Here is an 11,954-nt window from a genome sequence, read left to right as displayed (position 1 = left end):
GGTCATGAGGTCCGAAGTTAGTTTGGAGTTCTAACATGAACTCGGAGTAGTCATCCATCCATTCTGGACGATCCACGAGATCATCCGAAAGGAGGTCCGGCTCAAACCATTCAAGGGCCATGCCCTTGAGGTATGATTGCGCGAAGTTGACCTTAGCACGGCCGGTGCAGAAAGACTTTGGCTTAGCTTGGAAGTTAAGCTCACATTGGACAAAGAACACCCAGAGCTTCCAGGGCTCAGTGCCATCAAAGGTGTCCGGTTCTTGGACTTTGATTTTAGAGTTGTCAGGGACGGCGGATCGGCGGTTGTTACACGCCAGGTTATTGATTGTCTGAGAAAGGCGGAGGAAGACCAGGTCTTGTGGACTGAGACCTTCGTTTTCATCGTCAGTCGGGTCTTCCGGAGGTTCATCGTCCGGGTCACCTCCCCGTCATCCAGCAGATCTCCACCTGGAGTATCTTCGTTTTCCGGGAGGAATCCGGCCAGTGTGCGAGTTGGGGTTTATGGGTGCGGACGATTCATGAGTTGAGAGATGCTGGATGCAGCGCCCTGCGCGCTAGCGCAACACTGTGAGAAGCTAGTGAATGCATCAACTATGGGAGTAGAGTCGTGTCGGGCGGTTACTAAGCCCGCTGCGCGGAGGTTGGTCTGAGTGGTTGTTGGTGCCATGAATTTAGTTGTAAGTATACTCGGTAAGGTGTGAGTTCGAATATACTGTTAAGAACATGCTCAAGGGTCGGATCCGAAGGGCTTGGCTTCAGCTCGTGCGCTGCGCCCCTTACCCGAGTACGTGCCCCTAACTTCTGAGGGCTGTTGGACGATGTCCGAAGGTTGTCGGATGAGTCCGGAGTCCGATGTCCGATGCGCGGGAATTCCGGCGGATGTTTGGGAATGAAGGATAAGACTAATCCGGACAATGTCCGAACTAGAAAGGAAACAGCAGAGGACTACCAGAGGTAGAGGCAGAGGTGAGAAGTCTATAGGAATCGATCCTAAGACTAGTGGAGGACGACGAGAGGAGAAACTCAAGTCGGACAGAGAAGGGAATGAGCAGAGTCTAAGATAATATTTGAACTGAGGAAGTACAAAGATTTTACAGGGTTTATATACTACTGAGGACTTAATGGAGAATCAGTCTGCGCAGTCCGAAGCTATGCGAGGCTGTGGACGGAGTGTATAGAAAAGTCAAACACTAGTCTATCGGAAAATAGTAAATGAAGACGGAGATGAGAACATAGGAAAATAAAGGTGGAAATGAAACGAGGTATGGAAAATGAGTATAGTCTAACTGGAGAAGGAACATACAAAGGGATAAGGCACGGAAGATAGACGTGGGTCAGATCCGGACGATAGATAGAAGTCGGCCAGATCTGGAAGTCCGGAAATGATGTGTGTGATGGGTCCGGGTCCGGAACGCGGGATATGACACGTATGTTACGCACTCAAATAGATCTGTTAGGCAGAGCCCTAAGAGGGGCGTCGTCCACTAATGTTCGTGACGTAACCAGAAGGATCCGGTATAGCAAGTGAGGCTGGCGACGACGAGTCGGCAGCGATCACAGTACACGCGAGTCACGTGACTTCATAGACGGATGTCTGTGAAGTCGCTCAAGGTAAGGACTGTCTTGTCCGTACGATGAGGTCGATCGAGGTAGACTTAGTCGCGATGAGCAACTAAGAAAAGATACTAGAGACTGAAGCCGAAGGGGCGTTCAGAGGGAAGTATGTTCCAGGGAAGATTGAGTAGATTCAAGTTAGAGAATCTAGTACAGGGTGACCGACTACTTATACTAAGTGGAGAGTGTTAAGGGCAAGGCTACCGCACAGTAGGTAAGGGTAAAGGGGAAACGAGAATGGTATAGGTGCATTGGCAACATAGCCGGATTAGTGATGGGTGGTCGAATGTGGAATGAGACCGAGAAACGTTGGAACGAACCAACAGTAAGAATACAACGTGCGGGAATCCGCAGTCAGAAGGAACAGAAAGAGGAAAGCCACATTGGTGGCACGAGTCAGACCGAGTCATAGGTGCGGGACCACATTGGTGGTCGAATCAGGGGAGGAACGTGCGTGCACGTGCATAGAGGCGGGCGATGCAAGGGACGGGAACGGTCCCGAGGATCCGGTCAACGGAAAGTCGGTAAAGGAGGACGAGCTGGTAGATGGTGAGGGCGAGGATGAAGGGAAAATGATAGGGGGGCCACGTGACCGATGTTACTTGTAACAACGTATACAACATACATTGCGGAAACATCGTGAATACATAAGGCTCACATCCAACAGACACATGGCTCAAGATGTCAGCCTTACAAGTACCATTACACATGACTAACAACTAGGGGTTGATACGTCTATGATATCTAGATTAACTAATTTTGATGTTGCCATGACCTTCTACTTACAATTTTCTTGGGACAATGAAATGGGACCCATAAAGTGGTGCATGACGTATATATTTTGATTTCATACGAAATTTGCTCAGATTATCCGAAGTTCGTATCTGCCACATTCCCAAATTATCCTTTTCGGCCTGTGTCAGGTTTACAAATTACGTGTTTTGCCGTGTACGTCGGACGGTACCATGGTTTCTGAAAGATAAGGAGAGCCAATCTATTTCGGACTCGGAATGCCAATTACTCCTGTAGGGGATAGACTGGCGCCATTGCTCGTCTATACTAATATGCGCGAGGCATGGTTCATCTGATCCTGTATCCACGATAAAGTGACACCTAACATGCTGAAGTCAATCACCAGCTGCTCCAGCCTAGCAATCTTGCGGCGCTCACATGTATCATCTATTTACAGGAGTGGAGTCAGGTTAGCCTCCTTGCACTCTACGCCCGCAATCAAAAGAGAGGGCCTGGGAGATTTTGCATTAACAGACCGGGTTGCGATTGTCACTGGAGGCAACCGTGGTCTCGGACTCGAGGCTGCATTGGCACTCTCTACGGCTGGTTCGCGTGTAGTATATTGTTTGGATCTCCCGGAGAAGCCAGGTGAAGATTGGAACGTCGCTCGCCAGAACCTAGCAAAACTTGAGGGTGCAGGAAGACTCGAATATGTGACTAATGATGTCCGTGATCAGAAAAAGCTGCTCCAAACGGTAGAAGAAATTGCAACAAAGGAGGGGAGGATGGATATTTGCGTCGCAGCAGCAGGGATCGCTGGAGCCGCGCGGCCTTGCTTGGAGTATACAGAAGAAGAGCTCGAAGAGGTGTGTCGATGTTCTGTATTTGATCGTAAGAACATAGCTCAACTTCGTGAGAGGTTTATGCTGTAAACCTCAAAGGAGTGTTCTTTAGTGCTCAAGCTGCTGCAAGGCAAATGCACCGGTTCCAGACACCGGGAAGCATTATTCTCCTGGGCTCCATCGCTGGCAGTATTGCTCTGAAGGTAACCATAGTTCAGCTCTTCTCGCTTACATACCCTTGACTAGTACTACACTTGCAGCACACGCCAGTACTTCCATACAATACTAGCAAGGCTGCAGTGATACAAATGGCTCGTGTCATGGCATGTGAACTTGCACAAAACAACATCAGGGTGAACTCGCTATCACCAGGTTATATTGAGACACCGTACGTTCTGTGTTCAAGTTGTGTTCCAAAACCTCTGACGCACAAGTTTACAGCATGACGACAGCAATAATTTCTGCGCGACCGGAATATCAAGCTATATGGTCAGAGCAAAGCGTTATGAATAGACTTGGAAAGCCTCACGAACTACGTGGAATTATAACGTGGCTGGCATCTGACGCATCGAGTTTTTGCACGGGAAGCAAGTGCGTAGAATGTTTGGTTTGAGATGTGAACATTGACGTGAATATTTCCTAGCATTGTTGTCGATGGTGGATATACCGCATGGTAGAGCTGAATTGAGTTCTGAATTGATTATATGTATATGTACTTGGGAGGACCGGGTACCTGTTTATTTGGAGTCGTCTAGACTATGAAAGCATTGCCACTGTTCTGTTATCTTATCTTATCTCCTAGGTCTCTCCACATTGGTGTAGGTGTGGAGTCGATCTAGAACAGGCTTGGGCTTAAGCTTTGAAGCTGCAGACTCGTCTGAAGCTCCGGAAATGACCACCTCACAGGAAACATCCTCTGTACACGCTACTTCACGCAAAAGCAGTGATTCAGCATCACCCACAATGATATACCACCGTCAGACATTGCAACTACCTCTTCCAATTCCAGACATCTTCTACTCAGCCGCTGGGGGTGCCCATTACTCTGGAGCGCCTGTGTCCGAGGATGATGACCAAGTTATTGCGTCTCCTGGAAAGCCCAGCCCACCCATGGACGACATGATTCGAGATCGCATCATGGTTGATCTGAACGAGCTCTACTGTTGTCGGCCGTCAATGGAGATTTTTGAGAGAACTTGGAGGCCCGATGCAGTTTTTGAGGTCAGCTTCATACCATTCTTCAACTCCACGATTCTCTCATTCTGGTAGGATCCTTTGGTCAGATGCGAGGGTTATGCGCAATATGCTCCTCAGGTGCGACTCTCTAGTTCATGATATACTTGCCAAGATCTGAGTCGTTCACGCAGTGGTTTGCCATGGCGAGTAATCGTGCTTTCAAGTGAAATGTAAAAGCCTCATAGGTCTTCAGCCTAAGATTTTTTCAAAGTCAGAGACAATCTCGAGTCGAGTCATGTCGTTTACTCGCTTTCCGAAACGTCTCATCTACTCGCAAACGCAAGAATATACTTTGCGGTACATAGGATCCAAGAAGGTATACAGTGTTGGCTAACCTCTGAGAAAAGTACTCACGTTCTTACTTCTTTTTAGCGAATTGAGTCTATCATCGTTGTGGATTTGGATGATGACGACAAGATAATACATATGGCAGACCAGTGGAATGGGGAGTCGTTGTCGTCTTGGTTTGGTGTCAATCTCCTCAGACGCGCAAATGCCCTTGTCACGCCATGGTTCGTTGGCGCACCCAAAGCTTGACGCCAAGGTACAGAGGTCGTTTGGATGTCAACTTTGATGCTATATCATAATTCGCTAAGTTCTTGTTTCTCGGTGTCTCCCTCCTTTGCCTTCGTCTCCCAAGTTAATTCATTGTTACTTTTTCAGCCCTTGTAGTTGTTGTATATTAGGTGCCTCTCTCTTTTGCCTTCGTCGCCTAAGTTAATCCAACGATACTTTCCCAGCCCCTCTATTGTCTGTACTATATCTGAGGTGAGTATAATTCACAATCTAGACTTGCTACAGTCGCACTGACCGTTCTTCATAGGTGCTCACTAAGCTCCACACACGTAACGAGCTCCGTTCTTTCTAGTCACAGTACTGCACGCAGAGATTTTTCTTTCATGTCGCACGCCAGCTTGTAAAGTACTACACTTATGGAAATATCATATGATATCAGATGTGCATCAATGGAAGCCCATAATCCCCTAGAACTGTACTATCAGATCAAACACTGATAACGCGGATATTTCAATTCTTTTATCTGCCGTAGGAAGACCACTTCGTTCCGTAAATCAACACCTCATACTCATGTGGTCACGAAGTCCTTCAGAATTTGGTACCAATTTCATTATTTATACGCCGCATCTTGCCTTGATTATGGTCAGGTGAGCTCACAGAAGGCCGGGCCTTATTGGGGTGGAGATCCGTGCAGTATAAAGACCCCTCATACGCGATCGTTCCCCTAACGTTACTGGGACGAACCCGTCGCAATCATCTATCATGTCCAGGTAAGATGTTTATTTCGATCGATCTATCTAGAAATGTTGAAACGGAAGTTGAATATTCCCATAGCTCCCAATTCCCAGCTCAATCTGCATCTCCTCTCGGTAAACTCGGTATCGAGGCTGCCCTCGAGGCTGCTGCAGACCCATCCATCACACCAAAGCCCAAGATCTTCGATGAGTTCGCACTAACCGACCGCGTTGGGCTTATCTCCGGCGGAAATAGGGGCCTTGGCCTGGAGATGGCTCTTGCATGTTGCGAAGCTGGTGCACGTGTCGTATACTGTTTCGATCTTCCAGAAAAGCCATCAGATGAATGGATCGCAAGCAGAGATTACGTCGCAAAGCTAGGGAATAACTCGCGGCTGGAGTATTTCAGCGCGAACGTCACTGATCAGCAGGCGCTTTGGAAAAAAACGGAGGAGATTGGTGATAAAGAGGGAAGAATGGACTTTTGCATCGCTGCGGCTGGTATTCTCAGGTCACACATAGATTGTCTGGAATACCCGGCGCAGGAGTACAGGGAGGTGGGTGATTGTTGACTAGTTGCTTTCCACCGACAGTTTTTAAAATCAACCCCGATGTGAAGGTCCTGGATGTCAACGCCAGTGGTGTCCTCTTCACTGCGCAGGCTGCTGGCAGACAGATGTCGCGCTTCGGACGCGGTGGCAGTATCATTCTTATCGCATCAATGTCAGGCAGCATCACTAACAGAGTGCGTATCTCCCAAAAACTGCTATTGCCATGTTTGCATGCTGACCCTGTATAGGGCCACGCCTGGGTATCGTACAACAGCTCCAAATCAGCTGTCCTGCAGATGGCTCGTAGCATGGCTTGCGAGCTTGGCGAAAAGAAGATTCGCGTCAACTCGTTGTCTCCAGGACATATCTACACCAGGTTCGCCTCGCAATTAATTGCATTGCAATGCTAAATCATGATGGCTGTGATAGTATGACTGCAGCATATCTGGACAAACAACCGCACCTTTTCGATGTGTGGTCTAGTATGAACCCTTTGGGTCGACTCGGACGCCCTGACGAGCTGCGTGGTGTAGTGACGTGGCTGGCATCTGATGCATCGACATTCTGTACGGGTAGCGAGTGCGTTGACTCCGTTGTATTTCTTTGCTTAGCAGTGAAGCTAACTGTAAAATTCGCAGTATTATTGTCAGCGGTGGTCATCACTCCTGGTAATGGAGCACTCGAGGAAGATGGGGTTGCTCGTGGGAGGCTTGTTGTATCTGTAAAAAAATGAGACTTGAACCTCGCATAGAAGGTCACAGGAACTTCATATAGCAGTAAAGTACCCTTCCATACGTGTGATCAAGGGGATTGCTAGGCAATCTCCAGGGTGAGGTTGGAAACCTCTTTCCGAGCAGCGGCGTTGTCGCGGGTCCATTCTATACGGCAGCGAGCACGTTATCTCCGCAGCTAACCGCAAAATTGCACCACCGCCAGTACTTGGTAATCACCAAGTGGTCTTAAGTACGAAAGGCAATTGACTGTGCCTGTGATCGGTTTGGACTCTTTAGAGATCCTTGACAGCGGCTGTGCGAGACTGCGGACAGTGACTGTTGTTTCAAATACTATCATCGTGATTGGCAGCAGATTTGCAAGAGTGGTGTATCCGCGACTGTGAGCCTGCGTGTCGGAAGTGGCAAGGCCAAAAGGATACTAGGACACTCCCGGGCCATGACTGCCAATTCAAACTAAGCTGCGAGCCTGCGGCACTACACGGCTGCTACTTCGCCTAGAGGTTCCCGTCACCCACTGAATCCAGTGTCAAGGTATTGGTAGTTAGCAACCAAGTATTTCTTTGTGATAACCTACAATAAAGTGCTTGCAATTATCTTGAATTTAAGAAAATGTTTTTGTAGTTGACAAAGTGCTAAATTTGGATAGATCTTGATCGGCGCAGTCAACGACTGCGGATTCTCGAAATGCGCAGTGGACAAGGAACGGTATGCCCACAGCGTTTACTCTTGCGTTCCGTCCACTCATCTCGCAGTCGTACTAGAAGTATATCTTCGCTTTTACAACCTCTAGCAGCAGCACTTCTAGCTTTTCGAGCTGCTACAGGTCATGGAATCAAACCATGAGCCAAAGCCTTCAAGGAGGCTAAGGGACCGTGATCCCGCTCAGCCAACCGATTTTGCAGAGCGTATGGTTGCCTTCCAGAGAAGAAATGCCGTGTATGTTTCATTTCTTTCCTATGTAACTCATCTGCTAAATTTTATATTGTTCATTCAACTCATCTAGTGCAACTCGTCCTCGCGAACGCCCTGAGCGAACGCCGTCATCTCCATCTACTTCTCGTCTGCAACCTCCAAATCCCAATCCGCCACCCGTTCCTTCCCGCAGCTCTCCCGCAGTGACATCTCCACGCAAGGCTCACCTCGCACCTCATGTTATCGTGTCCCGTCCAGAGGCAGACCCAGATGACTTCTCACGGCGCCTCAAGATATCTACGTCCCCTCGCCCCCACCATCACACAAAGCAGACTCAACAGGGCAAATTATTCAATCCCAACACAGATCCCATTCCCATGAGACGGACAACTGAACCCGAATCAATTTCCGATGTGACAAGTAGTTCTTCCCCGCCGCGCAACACCCTCACTTCCCATCAGAGGGAGCCGCCAGCAAACCGTCAATTATTCGACCACAGGAAGGATGATCCTGTAAGGTTTGCTGTGTCGGTTATGGCCCGTCCATCCTCAAATGGTGGTAGGCCTCCGCCTACACCTAAATCATCAGGAGACTATGTCTCCGCGTCCTCGACTTCCTCGTATGCTCATTCCTTGACATCAAGCTTCACCCTTTCATCTGGCACGACGGATAATTCATCTGCATCGTCCGCATTATTCGATAGCAAGCCTCGTGAGGATGCAGGCAATAATGCGTTCGCCGTTCAGCTTAAAAAGCTGTACCGCAACATATCCGCTCTAGAAACAAGGATCTTAAACGAGGACCCCGATGATCTCGTAGATGAAGGTCGCGTTGTTCTCCAAGGACGAGGACGCGAAGTTAGCGACGAAGACCTCCAGCAGCAAAAATGGACGAAGCTGATCTCAGACCATAAACGGTAAGTAGTTTTCCGGTTTTCATCATGATATCATTGATGGAATGCGTACAGACTCGCTGAGATGATGCATAATCTGATGGAGATCTCCCTCGCACCGAGCGTTCCGGCCTCCCTCCGGGTAATCCCAAGCAAGTACAATATTATCATTCGCCTCTGGACACACGCATTCCACAAACTCCTGGAGGCCTTGAGGCGTGCCTCGTTTTCCTCGCCTCTCGCTCTTGAACATCTTCAAGACTTTATATATTACGCCTACACCTTCTACACCGGCCTTCTCGAGGAGCCGACTCTGCGTTCGTTCCGATCCGGCTGGCTCGAGGCTCTTGGCGATCTTGCGCGCTATCGCATGGCTGTGGCTGCAATGGTCACTAATAACCAATTGAAAGGCTCGGCACTAACTACAGACGCTGTGTCTAAAGCGGCCGCGGCATCCGCAGATGGCGAACCTGTGACAGCCAAGAGCAAATCACAGATGAGCGTCAAATCATCTTCTGATCATCCCGCTGCACGGGTAGACAATTCACCGAGCCCGAGCATTGGCGTTGTCGCCGCGCGGATGATGGATGTCGAGCCAGAGAAGGAGCGCTGGCGAAGTATTGCAAAGGAGTGGTATGCTCAAGGCCTTGCGGATACCCCTGGTGCAGGTAAGTTGCACCACCATCTCGGTTTGTTAAGCCGTGAGGTCGACAACGAGGAGCTACGCGCCGTGTATCATTTTGTCAAGAGGTTTGTTTTCCCGTCAATTCTCTCTGCATCATTGCTGATCAGTTGCTCTCCATAGTATGACCACCCTCCACACATTCTCAACCTCTCGAGAGTCCATTCTTCCCATCTGGTCGTCAACTGCGCAATCGCGGCGATCGCAACCTGACGCCCGTGCACCCGAACTCTTCGTTCTTTTACATGGCATGCTATTCACTAACATCCAACTTGACGACTTCTCGCCGACCCTCGCTCGCTTCCTTGAGCGCATCGAAATCGAAGGAGCCGAGGAACGCGAGTGGATCATGATGGCTGTCGTGAACATCGGTGCCGTGCTTGAATATGGTCGTCCGAGCGGTGTGCTGCGTAAGATTGGTGGCGTAGGTGCTCGTGACACTGGCGCAGGTGTTCCAGCTGTAAAAGTTGCTAAGAAGTATCAAGTTACGCCCGCATTCCGCGACGAAGACGGCGAAGAGAAACGGATGGACGTGGATGACGAAGGCACCCAACAAACATCTCCAGCTCTATCGGATGCAAATATTCCTATGGAGCTGCCGGTGTCATTCAAACTAGCGTTGGAACTTGCATTTTCAATGCTCTCATTTGTTCTCCGCAATCCGACGCGGAAGGCCTCACATTTTGCTCGTTCAACTCTCAATCCTTATCTCTCAGTCATGCTCACCTTCTTGGCTACCGTCACGAAACACACAGAGACACTTTCCGTAATGGAACGTTCGATACCTTGGCATGATCTTGCCCAGTTTTTTGCAACAATTCCCCGCGATATCTTCGCCACGCAAGGATTGGATATCCCAGCTTCTAGCGGCGAGCGGTGGGCGATGCTGACAAGTGGTTGTGCCCCGCCTCTCTCCGAGGACTGGTGCCTTCGTGGGATGGAGTGGATTGGTCGAAAAGTCTTCGAGCGTGGATACTGGAAGAGCGGAGAGGAGAGGCGGGTGGAGGTGGAGATTCTAGATGTGGAAGAAGGCGGTCAGCTCACCGATGGAATCATCGAAGATGAAGATGACGAAGACGATGGTCACTCCCGTGGGGAGAGCTTGCGTGGAGAGACAAGCAAGAGATGGAGCCGACTTGTCCGATGTGCGGTTTCCTTGTCAAGTGTTGTTGATGGGTTCACCTGGGTGGATGGCACACGTGAATGGAGGGTTGAGGGTGTATTGGAAGCGAAAGTGACGCGATGGCGTGAGGAAGATCGTCAGGAGCGCGAGGAAGAGGAACGGAGGCGAAGTGGTCGTCGTTGGACCGACGATTCTATGGATGTCGATGCTGAGGATGAAGATGCCGATGAATCATCAGAACAGAGTGAAGACGACGAAAATGATTCTGAGGAAGTGAAGGAGCTCAAGGTCGGTTGCCTCGTTTTTGATTTTCGGATGGTATTTGATGACGTTGACAGGCACGCCGGAGGTACTTGCGGTCACTTCACGTTTCAGGTCAGCGTGCACCTGCCCACGTACCCAGACAGCGGTCTCGCCCAGCACGTTCCTGGAAAACCGTGTCGATGCCATCTCTAAATATCGTGGCAGGCTATACTATTCTTGTACTGGATACCAACATTATCCTATCTTCCTTACCGGCCATCGCATCCATCATCGAGAGTCTCCGATGGACCGTCGTCCTGCCAGTTCCGGTTATCATGGAGCTTGACGGCCTATCCTCGAATCCGTCTAAGCTTGGCGAAGCTGCTCAAGAAGCTGTTGCTTACATCACCTCACACGTTCGCTCGCACTCAACCTCACTAAAAGTTCAGACTTCAAAAGGCAACTATCTGACGTCACTGAATGTACGGACCGAGCAGGTTGATCTTACCATTGAAGATTCATGGGATCGTTGCATGGATGATCTGATTCTAAAAGCTGCGATCTGGCAAGATGAACATTGGGTGGACCGCTCTGCACTGTTGAAGAATACTTCACCTGTGCGAGATGCTAATGCTGTCAAGGTGGTGCTACTTTCTCTGGATCGTCTCTGTGAGTCCTTGAATTTTTGATGTCGCTCACAACAGCTCATTTTCATGTAGTGCGTTTGAAAGCGCGTTCACGCCAACTTCCAGCAGCTGGCGAGAAAGATCTTGCTGCTATACTAGCATCTGGAACGTAATGCATGCTTGTGGCTTCATGACATCGATGCCATGGGTTTTCTAACCTTCCTTTTGCGCCTTGCAAGCGCTGCAGGATGTCTATCAGCGATGGTTGGGCCGGAGTTCCTCTTACGTAGTAGGTCGCATGTTCCGGATCAAATGCCTAGGGTAGCTGGTCCTGCATACTATGGCACGCCGAGGAGTGTGTACTTAGTAGGTGTTCGCACACATTGGCAACTGTTCTCTCATATCATCATTTCTTGCATACATACCCTCATTCTCATTGCATACAATACCTTGTTGCTCATTATCTTCATCTATTATCTACTCTGTTTTATTATTGTTTTACTAGTAATCTAACT

General features: G+C 49.3%; 4 protein-coding genes across 4 annotated transcripts; all 4 read left to right on the top strand.

The window, feature by feature from the left end:
• The first annotated feature begins 2,603 nt into the window (after positions 1 to 2,603).
• F5147DRAFT_416236 (sorbose reductase sou1) lies at positions 2,604 to 3,974 on the top strand. The gene is made up of 5 exons (XM_041429709.1): positions 2,604 to 3,214; positions 3,268 to 3,393; positions 3,451 to 3,578; positions 3,632 to 3,781; positions 3,834 to 3,974. The coding sequence occupies exons 1-5, from the start codon at positions 2,735 to 2,737 to the stop codon at positions 3,865 to 3,867; spliced, it is 918 nt and encodes a 305-aa protein (XP_041297089.1). The 5' UTR covers positions 2,604 to 2,734; the 3' UTR covers positions 3,868 to 3,974.
• F5147DRAFT_416243 (uncharacterized protein) lies at positions 3,864 to 5,101 on the top strand. Its single transcript, XM_041429710.1, has 5 exons — positions 3,864 to 4,411; positions 4,460 to 4,504; positions 4,558 to 4,569; positions 4,620 to 4,742; positions 4,799 to 5,101. Exons 1-5 carry the CDS (start codon positions 4,082 to 4,084, stop codon positions 4,961 to 4,963), a joined length of 675 nt encoding a protein of 224 aa, XP_041297088.1. The 5' UTR covers positions 3,864 to 4,081; the 3' UTR covers positions 4,964 to 5,101.
• A 420-nt stretch (positions 5,102 to 5,521) lies between these two features.
• On the top strand, positions 5,522 to 6,960 carry F5147DRAFT_677123 (uncharacterized protein; the record flags this gene model as incomplete). The annotated part of the gene is given in 6 exon segments (XM_041436099.1): positions 5,522 to 5,620; positions 5,631 to 5,712; positions 5,777 to 6,233; positions 6,296 to 6,421; positions 6,476 to 6,603; positions 6,657 to 6,960. The coding sequence occupies 5 exon segments, from the start codon at positions 5,705 to 5,707 to the stop codon at positions 6,958 to 6,960; spliced, it is 1,023 nt and encodes a 340-aa protein (XP_041297087.1). The 5' UTR covers positions 5,522 to 5,620; positions 5,631 to 5,704.
• A 694-nt stretch (positions 6,961 to 7,654) lies between these two features.
• F5147DRAFT_416203 (uncharacterized protein) lies at positions 7,655 to 11,953 on the top strand. The gene is made up of 6 exons (XM_041429708.1): positions 7,655 to 7,897; positions 7,965 to 8,789; positions 8,841 to 9,515; positions 9,571 to 10,858; positions 10,909 to 11,482; positions 11,533 to 11,953. The coding sequence occupies exons 1-6, from the start codon at positions 7,788 to 7,790 to the stop codon at positions 11,610 to 11,612; spliced, it is 3,552 nt and encodes a 1,183-aa protein (XP_041297086.1). The 5' UTR covers positions 7,655 to 7,787; the 3' UTR covers positions 11,613 to 11,953.
• Position 11,954: the final 1 nt, after the last annotated feature.

The sequence above is a fragment of the Suillus discolor genome (genome assembly GCF_016758755.1).
Source record: "Suillus discolor strain FC423 chromosome Unknown F5147scaffold_8, whole genome shotgun sequence".
Classification (NCBI taxonomy): Eukaryota; Fungi; Basidiomycota; class Agaricomycetes; order Boletales; family Suillaceae; genus Suillus; species Suillus discolor.
Note: the sequence above shows the minus strand (reverse complement) of the source record. Positions and strands in the feature narration are given on the sequence as shown.